This window comes from Pteronotus mesoamericanus, unplaced genomic scaffold (genome assembly GCF_021234165.1).
Source record: "Pteronotus mesoamericanus isolate MK-2021 breed Mesoamerican mustached bat unplaced genomic scaffold, CSHL_Meso_final contig_24, whole genome shotgun sequence".
Classification (NCBI taxonomy): domain Eukaryota; kingdom Metazoa; phylum Chordata; class Mammalia; order Chiroptera; family Mormoopidae; genus Pteronotus; species Pteronotus mesoamericanus.
Genome location: NW_026555100.1, coordinates 24,757,617 through 24,783,993, shown reverse-complemented (window position 1 = coordinate 24,783,993; position 26,377 = coordinate 24,757,617). Strand labels below are relative to the sequence as shown.

General features: G+C 36.4%; 2 protein-coding genes across 2 annotated transcripts in view; one reads left to right on the top strand and one right to left on the bottom strand.

Annotated features, from left to right (window-relative positions):
- The window catches only part of PTEN (phosphatase and tensin homolog), an 86,377-nt gene extending 62,625 nt beyond the window's left edge, over nucleotides 1-23,752 (bottom strand). The window contains exons 1-2 of the mRNA XM_054572404.1: nucleotides 23,557-23,752; nucleotides 22,553-23,338 (exon numbers count right to left, since the gene is read on the bottom strand). Coding sequence (XP_054428379.1) covers nucleotides 22,553-23,338; nucleotides 23,557-23,752 — 982 coding nt within the window. The remainder of the gene's footprint in view (nucleotides 1-22,552; nucleotides 23,339-23,556) is intronic.
- Nucleotides 23,753-24,444: 692 nt separating this feature from the next.
- KLLN (killin, p53 regulated DNA replication inhibitor) lies at nucleotides 24,445-25,348 on the top strand. Its single transcript, XM_054572403.1, is given in 6 exon segments — nucleotides 24,445-24,538; nucleotides 24,680-24,702; nucleotides 24,705-24,741; nucleotides 24,744-24,899; nucleotides 24,902-25,044; nucleotides 25,046-25,348. Coding segments are annotated over 6 exon segments (756 nt in total).
- The last annotated feature ends 1,029 nt before the right edge of the window (nucleotides 25,349-26,377 follow it).

Genomic DNA, 26,377 nt, shown 5'->3' with positions numbered 1-26,377 from the left:
CTTCCTGAGCTCCAACAATCCTCTCTAATCTCAGGATTTTCTGTCTGGAATCTTTCAGACAAGTCAAGATAACCTCTAAACTTCTCCATCCACCTACTTCTGGACACATTCATTTTCCAAAATACAACTCAAAATTCACTAAATCTAGTTCCCTTTCCTAGATCTTTTTTTCTTCACTTCCTGCTGTATTCACATTATTGAGCTGATTTCACTATTATTTTCAATCCAAAAATAATTATCAAATTACTGAAAGTTTTTATTTTGAAAATTTAAGACAGGGTTGTTCTATAATCTATGTTCTATTCATAAGATTACTATGTTCTGATTGGACAGATTTACAGCATATTTTAAGGAAAAAAGACATGCACAATAGTGTATACATCATGCTACCTTTTGGATAAAAGAAATAAGTTTATTTAAAAATAACATTTTATTTTGGATAAAAGAAATATTCACACATATATCTAAAAAAGACTTAAAGAGTCTAATAGCCAAGTTCACAGGTACAATGCTGTTTTGGATACTATTTTCGACAAACCAGCCAACAACATAAATTATAGTATGATCTAAGTATTGAGTAAGATGAAAATTTACTGAAACAGGTAAGTAGACACTAATAAATAAAAAAGGCTGCAAAAGAGAATGTACAGTGTGATACCATTCTGGTAAAAGAAAAAAAAATATATATATATATATATCTATCTCCAAATAGTCATAAAAAGATTACAAACTAAGGTACTAAAAGTAATAATCTCTAGATGGTGGGAATATTTTTTTTTCTCATTTTGGCTTGTTTTATATTTTCTGTTTTGGGCACAACGCACCTGCACTGTTTCAGTAACCGATTTTTAAAACTATGTTTGTTTTATAATTATTTCCAAGACTATTTACCTAGTATCATGAGAAAATAGCGTCCTGTCCTGCATGACTCAGAATCAGCTCTGTATGTTGTTTTTTAAAATGCTGAATTTGTACCCCCCCCAAAATTATTATAATAGCATCCAAAACATAAATAGCATTTACTATGTGCCAGGAACAATTTTTCTCACTTCAAGATACATAAATTCACCCAAATCTCAAAGGGTTCTTCTACCCTAAAGATTCCAAAAGAAAACTAGTAAGATGATCATTTTTAACATCACAAATATTAGCTATTATCTATTATTAGCTAACATCACAAATATCAGCTATCACCTACAAGAAAGTAGACCCACCTAAAAAAGTAGCTCTTGGGTCAATTATTGACATGTTTTAGAGTATTATGTCCATTTATGAGGGAGAAAAAAGCAGAAGAGCCCTGGCTGGGTGGCTCAGTCGGTTGGAGTGTTCCAAGTTCAATCCCAGATCAGGACACATACCCAGGTTGAGGGTTCAATCCCCCATCAGGGTGTATACAGGAGGCAACCAGTCACTACCACTCTGTCACATCAATGCTTCTATGTTTTCTTTCTTTTCTTTCTTTTTCTTTCCTTCTTTTCCTTCTTTCTTTCCTTCCTTTCTCTCTCTCTTTCTCCCTCTCTCCCTCTCTCTCTCTCTTTCCTTTCTTTCTCCTCACCCTCTTTTCCCCTCTCTCTAAAATCAGTGAACATATCCTTGGGTAAGGATTAAGGGGAGCGGGGGTAAGTGAGGCTTAAATCAAGCCTAAAGCAATACAATTCCCAAAAATTAATAATCTTTACTTTTTAACTCTGTCTTGTGGAGCACAAGCATAAGAAAATGTAATATCAATAGTCAGGGGAAAATGAGGCAGCAGTAAGGAACCTAAAGCAGTGGCAGCTACCACCAATCTGGAATTCCAATCTAAAAAATTATAAATATGTTTTAGTGAAAAATATCAATTCAAATCATCCAAGTTTTCCTGAACAATGCAAGAGAACTATTTTTTATTAAATAATAACTATTACCACTAACATACTTACCTAACATAACCATTAATTTCAAAGAGAATGCTAGTAAGATTTTAGCTCTATGGAAAAGTGTAGAATTATTGTATAAAACCCCTTTAAATGAAGTAACTTTAACCAGGACTAAACACCAATCTATTGCTGAATTATGAATACTAAGAAAGTATATAGGTTTGCAAAAAATTTGGTTAACTTAATTAAGAAAACTATTTGCTTATGATTGTACATAAATGAGAATGTTAAGTACTCATTAAAGTAACTCAATTGGCCTTCTTCATTCACTTAACCACTCAAATACATGGAACATTCTGTGGAAGGGGCACTGAGAATTTAAGGCTAAGTAAAGACTACTGCACTGGAAGAGTTACTTTTCTATCAGGGAAGACAGACACACAGACCTACAACTGCGCCAAAGGCCCTATTGTGTACATTATCAAGACTTTTAAGAGCTAGAGAAAGAGGAATTAATTCTGTAGGGGCAGAGAAAAGCTTCACAAAGTAGGTAACATGTTAGATAATCCTTAAGAAGGCAGACATCAGTAGATATCAGTAGACAAGAACCAATTACAACATTCCAAGCAGAGCATAGAGCAGATATAGAAATACATAAAATTTTCAGAAAAAAAAAAACAAGCAGTCTAGTGCAGCTCACACTCAAGCTTTATGGAGAAGGCAGCAGGACTGGCAGAAGATGAGTAGGACGGGCAGAATTATTAGGTCTAGTTTTAAGGGTGCCATATGGAGTTCAATTTAATCAGGCAAATAAGGAGTCAAAGGCCAAAGTCAATATGGGAATTTCTTGCAGAGAAATAATCCATTGCCCTGCAATCTCTTGCAGAGCAACTATGAATTCTTTCCTTTAGATAGAATCTAGGAATTCAGTCTTAAAGTTTCATTTTCCTCAGATTCTCACCTTCTTTATTAATAAAGATTTTACCCAAGACTTTGGCATCCAACATGCATTACAAAGAGAATGTGCCAGAGAGTATGGCAAATATATGCTCATTTTATTCTAACAATCCTACAAAGTAATACTACCATTTCATAGATGACAAAATTGAGGGTCAAAAAGACTGGGTAATCTGCCCAAGGCCCCAAAACCAGTAAGTAATAAGTTATGACTGAAGCCCATTATGTATATAATCCAAAGCCCAAACTTTTTAGACCACGCTGCCTCCCAAGATTGTTTTTTTAATATTTCCAAGCCATTAATGAAAATGTAAAATTTTTAGGAAAGCAGGTCCAAATGAAAGTGATTTAGTTATCAAATGTCAAAACTTAAAATCTTTAAAAAACCTACTGGCATTTCCAAAACTGATGTCAGCAACTAATGAGTGCTGAATTCTGAGGCAAATATTTCTTACACTAAGTATTATACTAATAAACAAAATCTCTAATGTAACTGTTTTTGCTTTCCCATTCATTATTTTAAACCAAGTAAGACTTAGAGAAAACACACACACACACACACACATACGATTTCTGATACAGAGCAGCCTTAACCTGAACTTACTAAATATACTTCGGAGTAAGTAGAATGTTTAATATGAAATTTTTGCCTAATGACTTGTACGTAACTAGGCATAATTATGCAATCTAGGTCACCGAAGGAAGCTGAATGTCTACTTGCAGGCCATGTGGCACCATGGTTAACAACATATGCTCCAGCCCTGGCCAGGTAGCTTGGTTGGAGCACCATTCCATGCACCAAAAGGTGGCGGGTTCGATTCTCAGTCAGGGTACATACCTAGGATGCAGGTTCCATCCCCCATTGGCGTGCAAACCAGAGGCAACTGATCAGTGTTTCTCTCTCACATCAATGCTTCTGTCTCCACCTGCCCTCCCTTTCCTCTCTCTCTGAAGGGGAGGATTAAAAATTAAAAAAGAACATATGCTCCGGAGCCAAGCTGCCTGAACCTGAACCCCACCTTCACTTACTGTTTAACCTTGCCAAGTTACTCACCCTTTCTTTGCCTCAGTTTCCTATGTAAAATGTGGCTAATAAAAGCATCTATCACATAGGGTTGTAATAAGTATTTAACAAGTTAATATATAAACAATGCCTAGAACATAGTGATAGTTCTCTCTCAATTGAACAAATGACACAGCCCTACACCATAAGAGTCCACCATAAGTATTTGGCTTTTTTCCAAAGACAATGACTTATTAAATAACCTCATCTTCCTACAGAGCATCAAATCCTAACAGAAACTTTAATTCTTTGAAATCATTACTATATTAATTTGCCTTTTAAGTATTTAACCTAAGAACATATATAAAATATTACTCCAAAAGGGGGAAGGAAAAGCTGCCTTTCCCCTTATCAGTGACTACTATACATAGAGTTGAAAGAAATGCATACATGGTATCTATCTTGCTTAAGTTCAATGTTCAATGTGTTTTGTTTTAATTGAAGTATAATTTATACACAGTAAAACAGATCTTAAGTGATTAGTTGATGAATTTTGATCATTATGTATCATTTGGACAATCCGGACTCAAATGCTACAAAATCCCTTCTCACATCCCAGAACACTGTCCCTCCAAAAGAAATTAATAAATGGTAATTAAATTCTATACTTATATTCACTATTCTAAGAAATAACTGGCTGATTAAAAAATAACGCGGTACCCTGACTGGTATGGCTTGGTTGGGCATCGTCCAGCAAAACAAAAGGTCGTCCATTCGATTCCTGCTCAGGGCACATGCCTGGGTTGTGGGTTCAGTCCCTGGTCAGGGCGCCTACCAGAGGTTACCGATCAATTTCTCTCTCACATCAGTGTTTATATCCCTCTCTTCTCTACTCGCTAAAAATAAAATCTTTAAAAACAAAAACAAAACATGGCTACCATATGAGCTAAATTCATTTTTATCGGCTGTTCCAATCATAAAGCACTAAAAATATGTTCCCAGTTAAATCTAATTAACATCTTTTAGAAAACAACCCAAGTTGGTATCTGATGACCTTACCTTATCTCAAAATGTTATTTGAGCCTAAATTAAAGAGATTTATACTATAAATTTAACTAGAATTTTTAAATAGAGGATAACCACCAAAAATAGCTCCCTAACCTTATTTTATACAAATGTGTTCCTGATATGTAGATTGAATCTTTTTTAAGTATGATTACTGAAAGCAGTTAAGTTCCTTTTCTGTACTCTGTATATGGGTATCCTATTCCTAAACAAGTTATAAACTAAAATCCATGCTAGTATACAAGTAACTTTTTTCCCTGCAATAATTATTTTAAGGAAAATTCTTTCCATAGATCGCATAGCAAGCTACTTCTAAACTTCTGGTTAACTGAAAGGTACAGTAATAACATAAAGTTATAACATACATGGAACATGACTGACCAAATAGAAAGTGATAAAAACAGATTTAGAGAGGCAGTGATCAAAAAGCATCGAGAGCAAATCTGAAGTTTCCTGGTTCACAAGAGGAACACTGAACTAAACCAGCAGCAAGAGTGAAGAAATAGAGGCAGCGTACTAACAGAAAACAGTAATGAAGCAAGTTAGCAAATATCAACACTTCACCATTTCATTTCATTTTCCAGGAGTTTCTGGAGCTTTTTCCCTGCTTTCTATCAGTGCTTTCAACCAACAGATACTTACAGCCAGGTGAAAGGAAATGAAATTAAGTCACTGATTCATATGCTGCATCAGGTTTACGTTTCTCTCAAAAAATTTCAGTAAGTTTATATTAAACAAATACATTCCAAGTATGTTAGTTACATCCATATTATTCCTTCTAATCAAATTATGCTTTAAATACTATGCTTTAAATTGTTTTAAAGTCCTCTCATGGACATGTACAACTTTCTCACTTAATGAATGATTTTACTTCTTACTAGATTTTATTTTTCCATATTAAGTATGCTAAATGTTTGAAACTGATTTCTAACTTGAAGATTCATATTGGGAGAAAAGCAGAAATAAGGAGTTCCTTTAATTTTCCAGTTGATAAAGTGCTAATTGTTCATTTTTTAAGAACAATTTGTCCTGATATATAGGGCATATAATCATTCCTATACCTACCAAATTAATGCAGCCTAAAATCTTATTTTCTAAATTGAAAGCTTGTACTACAAATATGTTAAGAGGAAGAATGCTCCCAAAAATGGGAATTTTAAGAAGGAATAGCCAGATACAACACAGGACACAGGAATACTTAAATATTTACTAGGTGTCAGGCCCTATTCTAAGCACTTAATGCATATTGTTATTAACATAGAAGACTAGAGCCCTGGCCGGGAAGCTTAGTTGGTTAAAGTGTCATCCCCTACACCAAGGTTGCGGGTTCCACCCCTAGTCAGGGCACGTACAAGTAACCAATGAATGCAAACACATAAGTGGAACAAGAGAATACATGTTTCTCTCCCCACACCCCCCACCACCTCCTCTGTCCCAAATCAATAAATTTTTTTGAATTTTTTAAATTACTTTTTAAAAAACAGAAAACTAGAATTTCATTCTCAGCTTTGTAACTTAAAACTTGTGACTTCAGGTTAAGTAATTCAATATCTCTGGGCCTCAAGTATTTTTGTTTTGTTTTTATGTAAAATGATAGTAACACTTGCTGTAACTTCTTCACTGGCTGTTTAGGGATCAGATGAGATAACCGGAAATAGCTTTAAATCTATAAAACTGAAAGGGCTCTCTAATTGTAAATAAGGGGTTATTACGTGAGGTTGCATGAGTTAGAAATGTCCTGTTATTTTAAATGTCTCATTACAAGGCAGCTCAATACAGTGTTTATATAAACAAATTATAAATGAATTCCAATATATTCACTTTAGCATACATTTTAGTTTCTTTTTAACACTTTTTATTATTTGCTGGCAGTGTTAAACCAGAAAGGAAGACTTTCTGTCAAATAATTTATGAACTCTACTCAAGTCGTCTACTTCTCCAAACAATTTGAACCTCTCAACTTTCACATTTTTATATACCAACCCATCTTGACTAAAATGTTAACATGTTTTTGCTTTGAAACAGAAGTTTGTGTCTCACTTTCTAAATGAAAACATCACATTTATCAAAAGTAACATCAAGAATTTCTAGTAATTCTTCTTAGCAATACTATAAATTGGTTCATTTGGCAAGAAACCTACAATCTCTAACAAAGATCTATAAAAATGTTGTACCTTTGATTCCAGCAATCTCACTCTAATACTACACTCTAAACCAACAATGAAAAGCAGTAAACTATACAAAGATATTTACAGTAGCACTGTTTATAAAACAAAAAATGAAAAGAATCCTAACACAGTGCCCTAAGTAAGCATGGTAATTAGCCTGATGAAGTATTACCCATGGCTTTAAAAATGACAAGTGCCCATTGACAGAAGAAAATTTGTGAAAAAAGAGCTCACACACAGTAGGAAAACACTGATTACAAGTGTAGTTATGCGTATATACATACACTAACAGCAGGGAATGATAATATCCAGTGAAAAGGGTACAATTTTTTAGTGTATTACCTGAGGCACTATTAGTTGCCTCAACTAAGTTAATTAATTTTTCCTGAGAGTAGTTGTTCATTCTGAAATAATAAGAGTATATCTATAATTCTTCAAGCCTACATCTGAGAACTTCTAAAAATGTAGGTTGCCCAACTAACTGGTTTTAACGAGTATACCAAACAATCACCTTCTTCCTAGGTCTCTGGATGGATACGATAAGACTGATTTCCTGTTTCAGAACTATGCTGCTGTTAAAATACACACACATCCCTCTACCGTTTTGCTCACACTAAAAAACATCTAAAAATGACTACCAATAACAAATCAAAAATATGGCTATAACTTACATAATAACTTCCAAAAAGATTATCAGTTCAACAACATTCATTAGACATACTTTGCAACATTATATACTTGAACCAAGCTAAATCTAATTTTCTACAGCAAAATCAGAATAAAGTATATGAATTATAAAAATTAAAATTACAACATTGATCCAGCATTACTATAAAGTACATAAGATATCTTCATCCTCTAATCTTTATATTTAATATTAGATTTACTTCTGTAATATCGTTCTATTATGAAAGCCATGCTCTTATGTTTTATTTTACCACAAGTGACTACCTAAAACACTAGGTTTTAGCTAATCTGTAGTCATGCAAAATGCAAAAGCATTACCTTTTACAGAAAAAAGCTATTCAAACAGGTTAAGGTACAGAAGATGCTAAGGGATATGTCAGTAATTTGAGAACAAAGGCCTACTAATATTTAATGACAAATTCACTCCATATTAGCAAACTGCATTGTGGAAAAAAAATCCCAAGATTTCCAACTGTACTGATCTTTTAGATGCAACCAAAAACTAATTTCCTAATATTCAAAAACTACTACACAAACAAGGTACTAAGAAAACAAGGCTCCAATATAAATATGTCTCTGGAACATTGGTTTTCTTTAGAAAGCCAAAACTGCCAAAAATTTTTAATTGAATTCTAACAATCAAATTTATGTTTCAAAGAAAGCCCTGTGATTTTGAACCATTTTTAAAAAGAGATACTCCAAATATGTGTGCTTCCTTTAATATTTGGCTTTAATAAAATGAAATCAAGTCTCTCTATTCTGTATCTCAAGCCAGGAAATTATTTGGAAAGGACTTGCTTTCCCCCCCGCCCCCCAACTTGGCAAAAATACTTTTGCCTAAATGCATACAGTATTTTAATCTGGGTAAGAACAATATGAACTAGAAATACATGTGGATTTTAAAATATGGATGCACACATAATGGCATTCATTACTATACTGTAAAAATCAAATTACTGATTTTGTAATTCACGTGTTCAAATATTGCAAAATATGATTCATATTCACACTAAAGCTGTTGTAATCATTGTATTAACTTTATAATCACTTGAATAAGTGGTTTACCAAAATATCTGAAATTAGCCCTAACTGTTGTGGCTCAGTGGGTTGGGCGTCATCCCTCCAAAGGTGACGGGTTCAATTCCCAAACAATTCCCAAACACGCAGGAGTTACAGGCCAGGTTCCTGGCTGGGGGCACGTGAGAGGCAACCAATCAATGTTTCTCTCCCTCTCCCCCTCCCTTCCACTCTCTCTAAACCAATAAATAAAATCTTTAAAAATATGTATTTAAAATCACATATGAAAATACTACTTAAAGTTCCTATTTTAAAATTTAATAATATGAAATTTAAAAATATACTAACAGATATGAGAGTAAGTCTTCACTGCCTGGTTTGAACAGATAACACTCTTAATTTTAGTCAACCTATAAATGCTTGTTTCTGAAGAGATACTATTTTAGTATGAATCCAATTATTGCAACTGGGGAAAATAACACAATTACTAATCATGGTTAGTGGTGAAATCTTCATATTCAAAGAACATGCTAAAAATCTTGGAAAATAATTAAGCTGAAATGTAAAAGAAAAAATAATTTAGGAGTTAACTTTCTCAACTGCTAAAAAAACTTAAAAAACAAAATTTAACACACAGAAAGATAAAAATACCAATAGGTAGATGGGAAGGATGTAAATGAAAACAAGGAAAAGTAGCTGTTTACCACCACACCCATTAAATACTATTAAGTAAAAAAAAAAAAAAAAAAAAACTTTAAATTTTTAATATTTGGATAAAAATCTCAGCTACATGTGTGCCTCACTTCATTTAAAAGATACATATTATCTGTCTGTACAAAAAGGTATCATTCTTTTCACAGCCTACAATTCAGGCCCGAGTAAATTCTATAAACAGGTGTTAGTAAAATGATCCACTTTCATCAGACATTAATTTGAAATTGGCAAGATGTTTCTTATACAAAAAAAGAGGCCCAAGACAGAAAGTTGCATTTGAGACCATAAATTCAAAATAATATCTAAACTGAAATATTATATCTCATTATATGAAGCTTTTGGCATGAAAATGAACTTCTCAATAAACAATGTTAACATAATAAACACAACAAAGTAGATTAAAATTAACCAGATCCTATTAAATCCAATATGCAATTTTAAAGATTTCATGCAACTTGGCAAGAAACAACTTTTGTAGTGGCTCGAAATGCAACAGCAAAATTTTAAATGGGGAAACTAATTTGCTAGCATAAAGACAAGAACTGAGCTGTAAGGAGAAAGAACCTGAAAAATATTTAAAGCAAATCTTTAAGGAATTCTTAAGTCAGTTGCCTGATTAAGTTTTATAATGATGAATTCCTAAAAATATCAACAGTTAAGTTAAAGTTTAAATCTATCCAAATCTTGCGTAACTTAATATCAAGTTAAAACATGGTGTTTCTACTTAAATATCCAAACAATCCTATAAAAGTAAATGAATAAAAGCCAGACTTTTCTTACATGTTCATTCGTTCTCAACCAGTATCTTTGTACAATATTTTAGAAAAATATGAATAACAGCATAACCATTGTTTCATTTTTGTAAAAGCTTAAAATGTTAACATTAGTGTTTAAAAGTCGTAATAGATAATTCCCAAAACAAAAGTGTCAAAACCAATTATATCACTAAATTTTCTTAACTTTTTCCTATATTTAAGTAACAGATGGCAAGCCTTAGTCCTTGGACACTACACGACTGTCACAATCTGTGTGACCTTTTCAGTATAAAAAGAATCCAAAATAGTCTTAATAACTAGCACCTTAGCTATTTTACAGTATTATGTACAATCTTGATCATCTTAGATCAAAACCTAGAAATTCAAAATTGTACACTTTCAGTGTACTAAATTATTCCTTTCATATAGATTTTCTACAACTAATCTATGAAAACTGCTCAGATGTTAGATTGCTTCTCCAGAGTTCAAAAATATACATGCATATACTCACAAAATATTTTTGCCTTTAGGATGTTTTCATTAGCACACAAGAAGGTATATACCACGCCTAGATCAAAATTTCCTTATTAATTGAAACTTTTCCTCATTTGAAAAAATATTACTCTAACAAGTAATTTTGTTCAAAAAAGAATTTTTCTTCCTATTTTTTATTCTAATTACATGAATAAATGAATTCATTGAGAATTGCCATTCAACTAAATGGTTAAAATTATTGCCTTTTCATATCTGACACTTAGAAATAGTATTCAACATAAACATGCAATTTTTGATCACAAAAATATCGATCACAAAAATATACAGTAAACTTTCATCAACTAGAATTACTAATTACTGAGGCAACTATGCAAATTAAATTATATCACTCTAAATATGCCTCAGGGAACAGTAACATCATGACAAGCCATAGCCTTTCTCTTTAAAGACAGGAAAGCAATAGGATTATAACTACTTTAGTATAAAATGATGTGACAGATTACCCAAATTACTTCTATACCTATTTTAATTTCAACATAGTATTTCTACAACAGGTCAAAGAAATCTGACAGATCAAAAGTGTTTAGGTAAATTTTATTTCATCTTACTTAAATAAAATATGCTTACGATGCAATAGCTTCCCTATAATAAGAAAGCTTCAAGACTCAAATGCTTCAGCTACTTTTTGTGTAACAGATTATGATTCTGTGAATCAAAATCATGAAAACCTTTCCTATATTTAGGCCATCTTAAATCCACTCTAAAGAAAAATCAGAGAATAGTAAAAAAAAATAATACATGTACATGCCAAATACTGGATACAAGTTTAATGTGTAACTACAGAGAAATAAACATTTTTGATGACTTCAATATTTAAAAATCATTACTTTAGGCACTTATGAGGTGCTTTGGAAATTGTTCACATACATACACCCCTTTAAGTTCACTATGAAAAATTACATTTTAAATTAGATGCCTATGAACAAAAGAAGTAGCTAACATGGAAACATGAAGTTTCAGAGAAGTAAAATAAGTAAATTTTTTAAATTCTTTTTAATTAATCACATTTTTATAAAAGAAATGTTTAGTATAGTAAGCAAATGGAGTTTTTTATTCATGTCCTAAAATAAACACCATAAGCTTTATTCAATTAAATTTTAGCAATAAATGCCGGGGGGGGGTGGGTATTTCCTTAGTTTTTCATTTATACTAGACATTTTTAAAGATTTTTATTTATTTATTTTTAAAGAGAGGGGAAGGGAGGGAGAAAGGGAGAAACATCAGTAGGCTTCTTCTCCTGTGCACCGTGATCAGGGGCCCAACCTACAACTTAGGCACGTGCCCTGATGGAGACAGAAGTGGCAACCCTTCCCTTTGCAGGATGAGGCCTAACCAACTGAGCCACACCAGTCAGGGTTCTATGTGTTTTTCTTAACACTTTGGAAAGTTCTATGATTAGCAGTCCTGGTTTTAAAATATTTATATTTTTAAAATTTTTAATATTTAAAATATTAAAGATGTGGTACATATGTACAATGGAATACTACTCAGCCATAAGAACAGATGGAATACTGCCATTTATGACAACATGGGTGGACCTTGAGATTATTATGCTAATAAGAGAAATCAGTCAAGCAGAAAAAGCTGAGAACCATATGATTTCACTCGTATATGGGATATAAAACTGAAATTCACAGACAGACAACACTATGGTGGCTTGCCACAGGGAAGGGGGGTGGAGAGGGTGGTAAAGGGGGTCAAATATATGATCAGGGAAGATGATAAGACTTTGAATGGTGAACACACAATGCAATATACAATTAAGTATCACAGAAATGAAAAACTAAAAAATATTTATCAGTATCTCTGAATCTCTTTTAATTTCAAAAAGAACCATAACAATTTCAAAACTTGAATTTCATAAGAATTTTTAAATGTCTTGACATTTTACTCTGCTTATGCAAAGTTACAGGCAAAGTAAATTGTAAAATCAAACAGAAAAAAAATCATAGGAAACAATCTATTCCTAGAACACTTTCATAATTATGTTTGTCTACCCTAAAAACAAAACAAAACAAAACAAAACAAAAAAATTCCAAATCCACTAAGCTACTCCCTTGGCATTTTCTCATATCTGAACTAATCTAAGACCCTGTCCCAAACTTTTCCAAAAACTTCACATTAATGCAAGGTTTTAATTTAGCTAAACTGCTTTAATTCAACAAGCTGACATAACAACTTAGGGTCTAGAAAAGAACATAATACATGTATCAGAAAGCCTTAGAGCCTATCTTATTTTCTTTACCTGGAAAGGTTTGAGAAGTTTTTATAACTTGTTGAAATTTGCCATTTTGCATCAGGTGCATTTAACTTCACCATATCTGACTATAACAAAAGCACCTTTAGAATAAAAAAAGTTTAAGATTAAGGAATGTATTAAAAAACAACAAAAAACAAGTATACTGGGAGCAAAATATCTCTCAACAACTACATAAACTAAAGATTACTCTAAAAATTACTAGCAATAGAAAAAAAACTTAATTTTTTTTCTAAATAAAGCATAGCCATCCTTTTAGAATTCTATGTAAAACCCTCATGCAGTGCATTACACTTACACATTTACTGAAAACACCTTCAGCCTTTTGTAACAATTTGAAAGCGACAATCTCGCAATCAGCCTAAGAGACTTCTTCAGATAAACCTTTCTTAGTAGCAGGGATCTCTTTTCTGGATAAAGTTCTTATAAAAATTACTGGCCTAGCAGCAGTCAGAAAACCATTAGCAATTTGACCTTAAAGACCACAACCCAAGGCAAAGGTACTGAATTTTATCCAATATTTTGCTTATTACAGACCAGACATTTTATACCTCTAAACCAGAGTTTCTCAACCACAGCAGTACTGGCAATTTGAGGCCAGGTAATTCTTTGTTGTGGAAGGGGCTGCCTTGTGCACTGTAAGATGTTGAGGCAACATCCTTGCCCTCTACTCACTGGACGCTAACTGCAACCCTGCCAACCGGACCCCCTCAGCTGTGACCACCATTAATATCTGGACATTGCCAAATGCCCAGACAAGGTGGGAAGGATCACCCCTAGCTTGCAAGCAATATTCTGAAAACATCTAAATTACACTTCTAACAAACCTAATAACCTACCCCACATGCTAAGGATTTTTACTACCACATTAGAGATGTGGGAACTAGAGTTCAGTAAGACTTAGTTATTACTTTTTTATTACACAACTGATGAAGTGGCTAAAAGGATTTAAACTAGATTTTAGGTGCAGCTGATTCCCAAATCTCTTCTTCCATTACATACTATAGTGCCTTTTTTGAGCTCATTGCCTCGTCTACAAAATCAGGGTATTTGCCATGCTGAACTATTTGAGGTTTAGAGATTTAATGAGAGAATGTTTGTGTAAATGCTACTAACCTATAGGAGATAACACAATGTAAGGATTTGCTTGATGGGAGATCATGGAAGTAGTTCACAATGATCCCCAGACCACCAGCATCAGCATCACTTAGGAACTTGTTAGAAACAAATTCTTAGATCCCAACCCGGACCTAATGAATCACAAACTCTGGAGGTGGTGCAAGTATTTATGGTTTAACAAGCCCTCCAGGTTATTCTGATAACCCTAAAGTCTGAAAATCACTGATATAACAGAATCGGAAAAGTACTGCACCAGATGCCCCAAAACCCTGCATCCTTCTTTGGACTCAATCTATCTACCAGCTTTTAAGAAATTACTGATTCTACTGGAGCTATGATCCCTACACTACAGAAGAAAGTAATGCTGGCCCTATGTGGTTTTTTTCATCTTCTTAAATTTTTTATTGTATATTTTCCCATTACCATTTAGTCCCCTTATCCCTGTCCCCCCCACCAGCAATCGCCACACTGTTGTCCATGTCCATGAGTTTTCGTCCTTTTTGCTCAATCCCTCCAACCCCTACCCTACCCCTTAAATGTCATCCTGGTCTCTATCCATGAGTCTGTCTCTATTTTGCTTGTTAATTCAGTTTATTCATTAGATTCCACATGAGTGAAATCATACGGTATTTGTCTTTTTCTGACTAGCTTATTTCACTTATTTAGGATAATGTTCTCCAGGTCCATCTACACTGTCGCAAAGGGTAAAATTTTCTTCTTTGTTACGGCTGAGTAATATTCTATTGTGTAAATGCTCCATAGCTTTTTGTCCAAAACACTAACTCAAAAGAACAGAGGCACTCCTATGTTCGTTGCCACGTTATTTATAACCACCAACATATGGAAGTGACCTTATGTCTTAGCTTCCCTCTTTTTTTCCAGACAATCAAATAATCTAATCACTAATAAAGGCTTTGTTAATAATATATATATATATATATATATATATATATATATATATATCTGCCAGGATACATACTTGCTAATTCTATTACATTAACTAAAAAGAAAAGATCCTTCTGACTCAAGTCCTCATTTTTTCATGATTCATAAATAAATAAAAATATTAAACAAATTTCACAACATGGCTCAAATAAGTCTGACAAAGCACTGTTTTCACATTACGAACAAGTAAAATAAAATAACAAAATAAAAGCCCTACATTCCATTCTGTTTCTGAAAGACTCAGAGTAATGTAATTCATAAATGCACATTTTAAAAATACCTAACAACTACCCTTAGTAACATCCCCCAAATTTCATTTTAAAAGTAGAAAAAAAGGTTTCAATTCTACTTATTTAATCTCCAAAATCGCCAATTATTTCATAACTAGGATACTCTAAAAGAAGGGTTCCACGTATTTATGAGAGCAGAAGAATTTAAAATGAAAAAAACTACTTAATTTTTAAGCAGTGGTTTGCAACTTTGAACTTGTATGCTATATTTATAAATAACTTTAAGAATATATCTGATTTGAAGATTACCTCATTCAAATAATATTCTTTAAAAGATCAGAAATATTAAACATATAAAAAATAAGAAAATAAGAGAACCTTCTTTATTTTTGCCTGAAAATCTACAAAAATCAAAGAAAATAAAATTCAAAACTATTCTCAAGGGCTTCAATAATAGTAAATCAACTAAGTTTTGGGTAGTGATATAAAACAAACCATAGATCCATGTAGCATTAGAGACAGACACAGAGAGTGAAACGTTTTAGACAACTCCATTTTCCCAGATGTCAAAATGCACAATTTGATTCTACAACCTATACCTCCCTGGACCAAAATACAGCCACTTTTTACAACACAGAAAATATGTTTAAAATCACATAATCAGCCCTGGCTGGGGTGGCTCAGACTGAGCGCCAGCCTGCACATCAAAAGGTCGCCCATTTGATTCCCGGTCAGGGCACATGCCTGGGTTGCAGGGACAGGTCCCCAGATGGGGGCAAGTGAGAGACAACAGATTGATGTTTCTTCCTCATCGATGTTTCTCTCCCTCTCTTTCTCCCTCCATTCCCTGCTCTCTGAAAATAAATAAATAAAACCCCTTTTTAAAAGTCACATAATCAGATACAATTAAACAGAAAACCATTCTACAATGCTAAAAAAGCAAGCAAAAAAACATGGAAATCAAGTGCTTCATATTCAGGGTACACTGGGAGACCAGAATAGGAAAAAGGGAAGGAAAAGAAAAGCTCTCTATGCACACATAATGATCTTTACTAGGCAGGTCTCAAGCTTATTCCATACTTTGTCACACCTGATAAAAATAAATGAAGAAAAAATCCTTTAGCTCTTTCTTCCCATTTCTAGGGCCTAAAATTATACTGAGAATCTTGAATAAATGTGAAAATGGGACACAATAATAGAATGATTTAACACTAAATTTAAATCCTATATTATATTAATGCACTGACAAATTAAGTGTAAATTGTATTGTAAAAAATGTGACTTCAGAGTTGCATGAATTCACCCAAAAACTTCATGCGCGCGCGCGCGCACACACACACACACACACACACACACACATATACAGAAAATGCTAAGAAATATACCTTTTTTGATAAAGTTTGTAATAACTCTTGTATCATAAAAACTTTTCTTTCATTTGAGGCAGAGATTACTCTCCATATATAAAAATAGCATATATAAATTGACCTATCTTTAACGCTAAAGAAAATTTAATGTAACAAGTTTTTATCCTAAAACTTCTTTCGTATGCCATAATAATAGGAAGTTTTTATCTTACCTTCATATTTTAAAGCAAATACTTTTTGATTAACATAATTAACTTGTTTGGTCAATAATATGAGTAAGCAGAGCTTTACTTCCATTTGTGATGAAACAACAAAATCACAGACATGCTACATGCACACATACTCAGAGCTCCTAAAGGAATACCCCATATTTTAAAAAATAATCAGGGCTTAAACCAATAAACATTCTAACATGTCCAAAACTGAGGAAATTCAGTCATATTCACTGCTCCTTGCATAAATGAAAATACAAATAACTTCTCATACATGGGTAATCTGAAATTATGATTTTTAAGAGAAACAGCTACCATTTAGGTATTTACCATGTGTCAGGTACTATGCTAAATGAATTGCTTGTACTATCTCACTTATTCTTCAAGAAAAACTTTATGTGGGTAGCTACCATTATCCCCATTTTACAGATACAACAGATTAAGAGGGTTAAGGAACCTACTCAAAGTCATCCAGTTACTAAGGGGCAGAGCCAGAATTCATACCAACACAAGGCAGGCTGGCTCCAGAGTATACACCACCACCCTAAAGTCTAAAACAATGTACACACATTGTATAAATAACAATAATACTCAATATTTTAATGAAATTTAAAATAGATTTAACCTAGTTTGAAAATTCTAAACCATCCACTAAGATAATCTCTAAAGAGAAAAGTTCATTTTTAAGAAATATTATGGTAGTTTGCTAACTATATTCATTTTACCTTTATACACAGATCATTCACACACTTACAAGATTCACTGTCCATAAAGATTCTCTGTTCATACTTATGGACAGTGAAACTAACTTTGTGAACATTCTGTGTATACAGTTGTCTTTTCCCCACTAGGCAGAGGTTAAGAATATTCTTTTGCTGACAGGTTCAAGTCACAGTATCCATCTGTCAATATTCTCACCCCACCACTAAGTATATAACTAATAATCTGAAGGTATCTACCCATCTCTTAAATGCCAACTATTGAAAAGAAAGAGTATCTGCCTTAACCATACTTGAACTAAATTAAAACTTTCCATCCAAAATTAATTCACCCCAACTTATGTTTATTCTTCCTACATTAATATTTTCCAAAAGCCTTTTTCTATTCCAGTGCAACTTATATTAAAAGAACCAAATTGCTAGTATCTGTAACCAATGAAAAAAAATGGAAAAATTAGGGGACAGGTGAACAGTCTAATCCAATACACTAATTTCACCTTTCCTGACAAATGAAAGTATTTTACACTAGTAAGTGCATATATTCAATACTTCCAAAGAGACTCATTATTCACAAACCAAAACACTTTTGACCCCCTAGCAAAGAATGCATGTGACAGCATATGGCCCATATAAAAGAATGAGGGTATCAGTTTGCTCAATAAATCCTTACCAAAGTAAGGTTATTCAGTCTAACCTTAACATCATTGATATCTCTGATAGCAACTGAACTCATTTCAAAGCTACCAGATAGAAAGTAACTGTAAAATAGAACTGAATAAGTAATTACTGAAACCATTACTGGCCCGTCTCATGTGTTGACACAAATGCCTTAAATCACTATCCTTAGAACAAATCCTAATACCTTTTCTTAATGAATTCAGGCCACAGAAGAATTCCTCAATACAGACAATACTTAAAATCAAGTTTATCTCTCTCTCTCTCTGAGGATAAAAACTCAGAACTAATGGTCTCTACAGGTAAAAATCTGATACTAAATAAACTTTTTATACTAAATAACATGTATTATGGAAGACAAATCCTTGTATGTAGTACAGTACTGCCGTGGCCTAACATTTCAAGTAAGTCAAAAACTGTTATATGCATGCGCACTTCTGACTTTCTTTACACACTCTGATTTCACATACAATATAAATACAAACACACTTCCTATACTTTTTCTTACTGGTACATTAATATAAAACCATTTCTTACACTTTTGTCTTACTAAAAAGGCTGAGGTGAAAATTTTAAAGTAGAATGTTTACTGAGTGTCAATTAATGCTAAAACTGTGATTTTCCCATAAATACTCCTCCATCAAAAGTCACAGAAGTGATTACTTACATGCCTTAAAAAATTATTAAAAAGTATTAAGCTATCACCAAGTGAACAAATAGCAAATAAACCAAATCTCTAAACAAGAACTCTTGAAAATAAGAATTGAAGACATCACTTTCAAGTAAGAAATTTTGTAGCATTAAGAGGTTTGTATACTGTGTGTGGTTATTAGGAAAAAGCAAATAAACTGTTCCACACAAAAAGTAAAATATCGTGAGCTACCATTCTGAAGTTGTTGAAATAAAATTCTAAAAAATACACAAAAATGCATCTTTTCCTACTATCTAAAACTAAATTTAAAATTAAGGTGGTTATATCTCACCATGTTTTATGATATTTATTCATTTAACATTTAGTAAGTTATATGCAATGTAAATCTGCACTGATGACTGTACTACTGTGCAAACATTTACAATGGACAGCAATAAAATTTGTTTTTCCTTATATTGAGTCATAAAACCTGTACTCTCCACTCAAATGTGCTTTATTCTTGAATAAGCTTTATGAAAATGAAGTTTGTAAATTATCTTATAGCAATGAGGTGGCCCAGTTACATTGTTTCAGAAAAGAAACAGAACTTAGCAGATACCTAACAGTGTAAAATTAAAACCATGAATAGACTCTTAAAAAAAAAAAAGAACCCTCACAATATGGTCATTTCAGTAATTACTAATCTTAAGAGATAATACCGCTAATTTCAATAGTCACTGTATTCTCTACAATTTAAAAATAATCCCTGTGAAGGCTAATATTTGAAAAGACACAAACTTATCAAACAATAAAAATACAACAGAAGCCTGAAGTTTCCATGAAATCTAAAGACACTAAATATTTTACAGACTGACGCTCAGCACTACATTCCTTATTAACATTGAGAATAAAACCCTACCAACAAATTATTTTTAGAATAATTCAATTTTCCAAAAATCTTTTACACTGAACTATGGTCCTCAATCTTCCTTTAAGAAATCACCTCATTATTAATCTTTATCATATAAAATATTCCAATCACTACTTTCATAAAAGAATTTAACTTTCGACAGGCTAGCTGTTGAAAAAGATCATACAACCTGCCAGAGAAAAGTCTTCAATGGCCACTTTAATTTCCCCCCTACAATAAACACGTAACACTAACAAAACACTAAAGTGAAACCAAGCAAATCAGTGTGCTTTGGTTTATCAAAATTATTGGAAGTGTAACTATCTTAAAAAAGTAAGCCCTTCACTGACTTTTTCCTAATTTTTTTTCACATCAACATTTGGCTCAATAAAACCACAACTCTAGAAATTAAGTGTTATTAGTCATTTGATGCAATATTTGATTCTCCTTTCTATGCATACCGTAACTGAAAACAGTTTTAGAGAAAGTTTTAAGTCACATAAACATCACATGTAAAGAGGCACACACACTGTGAAATGAAAAAAGAAATGGCCACCCACCTCATTTCTCATATATAAGCAACTGATATAATAATTTTAGTTTTATAACCTTGATAATTTTAAATCTATGAGTAAAATAAAAATAGCATAAATGAACTCTGATTTCTAAAAGTAATCTGTGTACCAAACTGCATTCTAAAATTTATTTTTGAATGGGGGCTTTTTAAAAATAGTTAAATAAACATTTAATTTGTTTTTATATATCTAGACAACTGTCAACAGTGCACTACTTTGGAAATGTTACAAATCAGAAGTGTTTCTCCATAATTAATTGTCTCCTAGGCAAATGGGTCAAGTTCAGCCTTAGTGAAATTTTTCAATTAATGCAATCTCCAGAATTTCCATTTTTTCCTTCAATACTATTTTTAACTTAGAAAACTGTTAACATTATGTTGTTGTAAAACTATTTCTTTGAGAACTTTTCCCATTTCAAAATGAAACTTGGGCATAAAAGCTGTGCACATTTATGTGAAGCTACATATCCAAAGGAATGGAACCTCTTCAGACATAAAATGTTTTCTTAAAAAGATAAATATTTGAAAAAATAAAAACAAAAAAAAAATTCCCCACAATATTTATCAGGACATATATACATTAGTGTCACTCTATCTTTAAGCAAAACGTTTACTGATATTTGCTAAAATAATTTTTACTGAGAATACTGTTAATAGTTATGCAGTTACATAATTTTAACTAAATATTGTCCACTGCTACATTTCACACCACAAAATTTTTGGCCTTAACAGACTACTTCAGTCACAGACTAATAATTTAATTGTTTTTCATGCTTTAGACACTGACCTACCAGTAACTCTCAATTCCTGTGATACTTTTCCATTCTGCAAAAGGAGGGACTCTATTCCCATCCTTGATCAAAACCAGTTTCTTATATCTGAAACTGTAAAGATTAATGCCTTTTGATAACCATTATCTTTTGAAGTACAAAGGCCTCTAACTTTTAGACAACCCAAACTATGCACCGTTAAAATTTTCTGGGCTTGTCTTATTCAACACGCTGACTCAGTAAATTTAACACCGTATGAAAAAGCTAACATACCTACCATCTGAAGCTGGAGTGATCCACTCTCACCAGCACTTCTGGCTACTAGCTGGTCAATTATACTTGACATGCTACACGAGTCAGAGTAAATTTAAGGGATGCCTAAAGGTGTCAGAGGGCCTGAAACCTAAGTAAGGTTGAGTAGCGATTCTGGCATCACAATACTTAAATTTCAAGTGAGAACTTAAATTTAATCTTTGCAATCACCATTTGTTACACACAATCCCTTGAACCGACACAACATTATTATCTAGGATCAAAAACCACTCTATCTCCATTCTATTAGGTGTAACAAGAGCACTGAATATAAAATGCCACTGGAACTGCAAATTTCATGCCCTATCCTACATCACCCCATCAGGAGAGAAAAAGGCAAATTTAACAAAGATCTATTAAGAGTGCCTTATGAGGTATAGTATGGGACTATTGATCTCAAACGACAAAACTTCCAAATGCAAGTCAAAGTTGTAATTACCTTAATTTAAATATACCAACTTTACTTCTGCCCTCAAATAAGCACCATGTATGCTAAAAATGATTCTGCTTCTAAAATTATGCAAATCAGCTCACAATTCACATTTTAAAAGAATCTATCAATGCAACCCAGGAAACTAAGAACAATCACTGCAAGATTTCTGATGCAATATGCGTACCTGCATTAAAATTTTCATTTTAATCTGATCTATACCCTTGATCTAGGGCCTAAAGCCAAGATTTAATCAAAATATGCTCAACCTCAAAGCGTCTACTTTTCTGTTCATTTACTAGATCGGATTACCAAGATCACTAACCCCTAATAACGTACTGTATTCCGTATTAACGGACAATAGCCTTTGGGAAAAGACCACATAGACAGATTAAGAAACCAATCGGTGCCTTGACACTTGCAACCAGGCCAAGAGTTCCGTCTAGCCGAACACACCCTAGGTTGAATGAATTCAAGAGACACACACACAATATAATCTAGAAATATGACCAGGGTTAAATATTATAGTCACCCAAACTACGGAAATATTTCGCATCCGTGTACTCCCACGTTCTAAGAGAGAGTGACAGAAAGGCAAAGAAGAGCAGCCGCAGAAATGGATACAGGTCAAGTCTAAGTCGAATCCATCCTCTTGGTATCTCCTTTTGTTTCTGCTAACGATCTCTTTGATGATGGCTGTCATGTCTGGGAGCCTGTGGCTGAAGAAAAAGGAGGAGAGAGATGGCAGAAGCTGCTGGTGGCGGGGCTTCTTCTGCAGGATGGAAATGGCTTTGGACTTGGCGGTCGCTGATGCCCCCCGCTCTGCTGCCGCTGGGCTCTGGACCGCAGCCGGGTAATGGCTGCTGCGGCGGCTGCTGGATGGTTGCAAAGGCTGGGCCTGCTTCTCTTCAGCAACCAGAGGCCTGGCAGCGGCGGCAGCGGAGTGGGCAGAAGACGAATAATCCTCGGAACGACTGCCTCCTCCGGCGGCCTCCGGAGCCCGGGCCAGAGGGGGTGCGGCGGCGGCGGAGGGGAGGTTTAAAACCGGCCCGGGTCCCTGGAAGTGCCGCCGCCGCCGCCGCCGCCGCCGTGTTGGAGGCAGTAGAAGGGGAGAGACCAACTCTCCGGCGTTCCCAGCCCTGGAAATGGTGACAGGCGACTCCGACCCCCTCCTCGGAGCTGTAGCCGCTGCGGCTGCTGCCGCTTCTCCCCCCCGCTCCAGGAGCGGGAGGTGCCGCCGCCGCGCCTCAGCCGGCTCCCGCCCGAGCCCAAGGCTTCCACCTTCCCTTTCAGAAGCTGAGGACGAGGCTGCTGCTGCACGGTTAGAAAATACCAAGAGGAGGCGAGGAACGCCGCCGCTGCCGCCGCCGCCGCTGGCCGGCCGGCTCCCCGAGGGCTCTGCCCCCGCGGCTGCTCACAGGCGCTGAGAGGGGCTCTGGGCCGCGGCCGCCGCCGTCTCTCATCTCCCTCGCCTGAGCCCGGCCTCGCCTCACAGCGGCTCAACTCTCAAACTTCCATCATGGCTGCAGCTTCCGAGATGAGAGAACTAAGCGCAGCCGCAGCGCAGCCGCGTCCCACCGTCCGAACGTGTATCCTTCCGCAGTGCACAAAGAGTTCCGCCACATCACCGTCCGCCGGGCGTCCCGCCCCCCTCGGCCGCCGCGCGGGGAACCCGAGCGCCTCGGGAGTCCGAGGAAGGGCGGGAGGCGTACGGGAGCGCGCTGGGGGAGGGAAGGACAGGGTAGGGCAGGGGTGGTAGGAGGGGCAGGAGCGGTAGCTGCGGGTGCGAACGCCGAGCGCCAAACTGCCAGCGCCACCGAGCATGCCCAGCGCGGCTGCCCGGGACTCGCTCGGGCATGTTCAGAGGCGCCGGCCAGTAGCTAGCTGCACTTGCCGCGGCTGTTTCTGCAGCAGCACAGGGCGGGGTGGACGAGCTAAGCCTCGGCCAGTGCCCAGAAACGCAGCTGGATGCAGGGTGGGCTGTTGCGGGGTGCTAATGGTGAAAGCTGAGGCGGGTGCGTTGAGTGGTGTCACTGACGCGGGTCTGACGTTACCTGTTCACAGGTGCAAAGGACCTGATGACTACGCTGGTCAGTGTAAAGGGAAATGCAGGGACAGTCCCTGCGGCGAGGACACCCTGTCCCCTGCACGGCTCCTAAGTTTCCCTGGCATGGCCTGCAGCCCCATTCTTACACACCGTTGTCGGATCACAGTCGTTCGCAGAGATTTGACTGTAGCAGCCTTTGCCACGAAATTCCACCTTCCTCCCCACCCCCACCGCCGTGTCCTCAAGGTGTCAGTCTCAGCACAAAGAACGCCCCCCCCATTGTGTCTCCAGTATGTATCACTTCATCCGGCCCCCTTTCACCGCCCCACCTCCCGCTTCCCTGGCAACTCGGTCCTTTTGCCCTAAAAATGAAAGTCGAGCACGCCGAGTGTGAGAACAGCGTCCCTGAATTTCTAGGACCCAAAGGATAACTGTCTTTAAGTAGACTGAAATTGGACCCCCTGGGTGGATGCAACCCACAGCCTCTGCATTGCCCCTTAGAGGACCGAGCGTTTCCCCGCTTTGGGGAACTGGTTCGGTTCACCGCGTCGAACTCAAGCTCGGTACTCAGAAGCTATGTCGCCCCGCCCCTTTTGGGCCGCTGAGAAAACACGGATGGGTGGATTGCCCTCGGGCCAGGTCCCGCGCTCCCCTAGCACAGACATGCACGCTGAAGGCCAGTGCTGCTGGTCTCGAATGAGAAGTACGCGACCGTAGGAAGCTGCAACCCCTTCAAGAGGGCGGGGCCGAAGAGACCTTGGAGGGTTTAAAGGAGGTGGAGGGATACACGGGCCACAGTCGGAACTACTTTCAGGAGGAGATCACGTGTGTTCCTAGTTGGGGAACTTTCCAAATTCCCACTCGCCAATGATAGCTGGAGAGGCGAGTAGTTCGCTTCCTTTACCAGGGGTTCGCCAGCCTTGTGCAGCAGCGAGACCCCAGAGCCTCTCAGTTCACGGCGGAAAAACTAGCGCTCAAGAGCCATCCACCAGGACGCTGTCCGGGCTGACGCCTGGGGAGCTGGTTACACAAACACCCACATCCAAGCACGTGCCCGAGCCTTCCCGCACCGTTGGCTGCCGCCGCTGCTTCTCGTAGACCTAGGAACGAGAGTTCCCAAGCTGGTCCCACCCTTTACCTGCTACTCACACAAATGGCCGAGACCTGAGACGCCTAGCTCTGGATCATCTAACACTGCGTATTCCCCTACCACAGAAGAAAGGACTGTGCCATGGAGGTCTGCGTCTCCCTCGCTAGTGTCCTTCCCCTTAGGGCAAAACTTTCTGGTGCTGTGCTCGCGGGGCAAGAAGGTATCTCTTGCCGCAGCCCGCTGCTTGAATACACCGATGTTGCAACAAACTTCCAGTCACTAACCCTGAGCAGATGAGCGCGCCCCACCTACTGTAAACTCGGCCAAGTGACTTACCTGGTCGGAGAACCTAATCAATGGCCGTCAGCCCAGAACAAACCTGTCAAGTCGGCTTGCAGCCCCATTAGTTGACCCATCCCTGTGAGGGAGCTGGTTCAGAAATGCTGAGAACTGGAGCACATTTACCCGGATATTGATCAGCTACAAAGCGAGTTGTCCACCTTCTGCTTGGAGAAAATAGGCATCAGTCAACACCAATCTAGGAATTTCTTTTCTCTTGGAAGTAAGACTAAAGGAGGCGTTTGGAATCCAGAAGGAATCTGTGTTGAGACCTAGGCTGAGAGGCACTGGGTCGGTTTAGGCACTGAAAGAATAGAGATCAATTTGCGTGAGTAATACAGTAATTGGGAGTAGTTGCCTAGGAAAGTCTAAAGATTTATTTAGTATATGAAAAAAGAAAATCGTATATGAGCACATCATAATTGTAGGCAGCCCCTGAAGACCAGAAACCCTAAGAGACCTAGCTTAGAAGCCACAAGCCATTACCTAACTCCAAGACTACTAATTAAACCAGGGATACTTAAAGTGTTTTTAGTGATCTCTTATGCTCCACAAATCTTGTATTTATATTCAAAACCCTTTTAAGATAGGTCTGCAAGAGTTAGCATCCTGCTGAAACTTCAGTGTTGGTATTTACTAGAAGCTGATTTTGTGCATGGTCCTGGTCAGGTTGGGGCAGACGGGCCATAAGTGGAAAAGGCAATGAAGAGCAACCTGAAAAGAGCTAGGAGAAAAACCTGCTCCTACTTTGGTTTCCAAAGATGTAAATCCTGTCCACACTGCATAGTAGGAGCTAGAGATTTCTTTATTCTACAAATAACAAAGGACAAGGAGTCGCTGATTTCTCGTTATTCCACTAGATTGCATGGTAAGGACAGCTATACACAGTTGAGTATCAGCTACTGCTTGACGGGGGCAAGGCAAGGTGAAGATGAAGTTAAAAGAGGAGAAGTAGATTGGGGAAGGGTAAAAT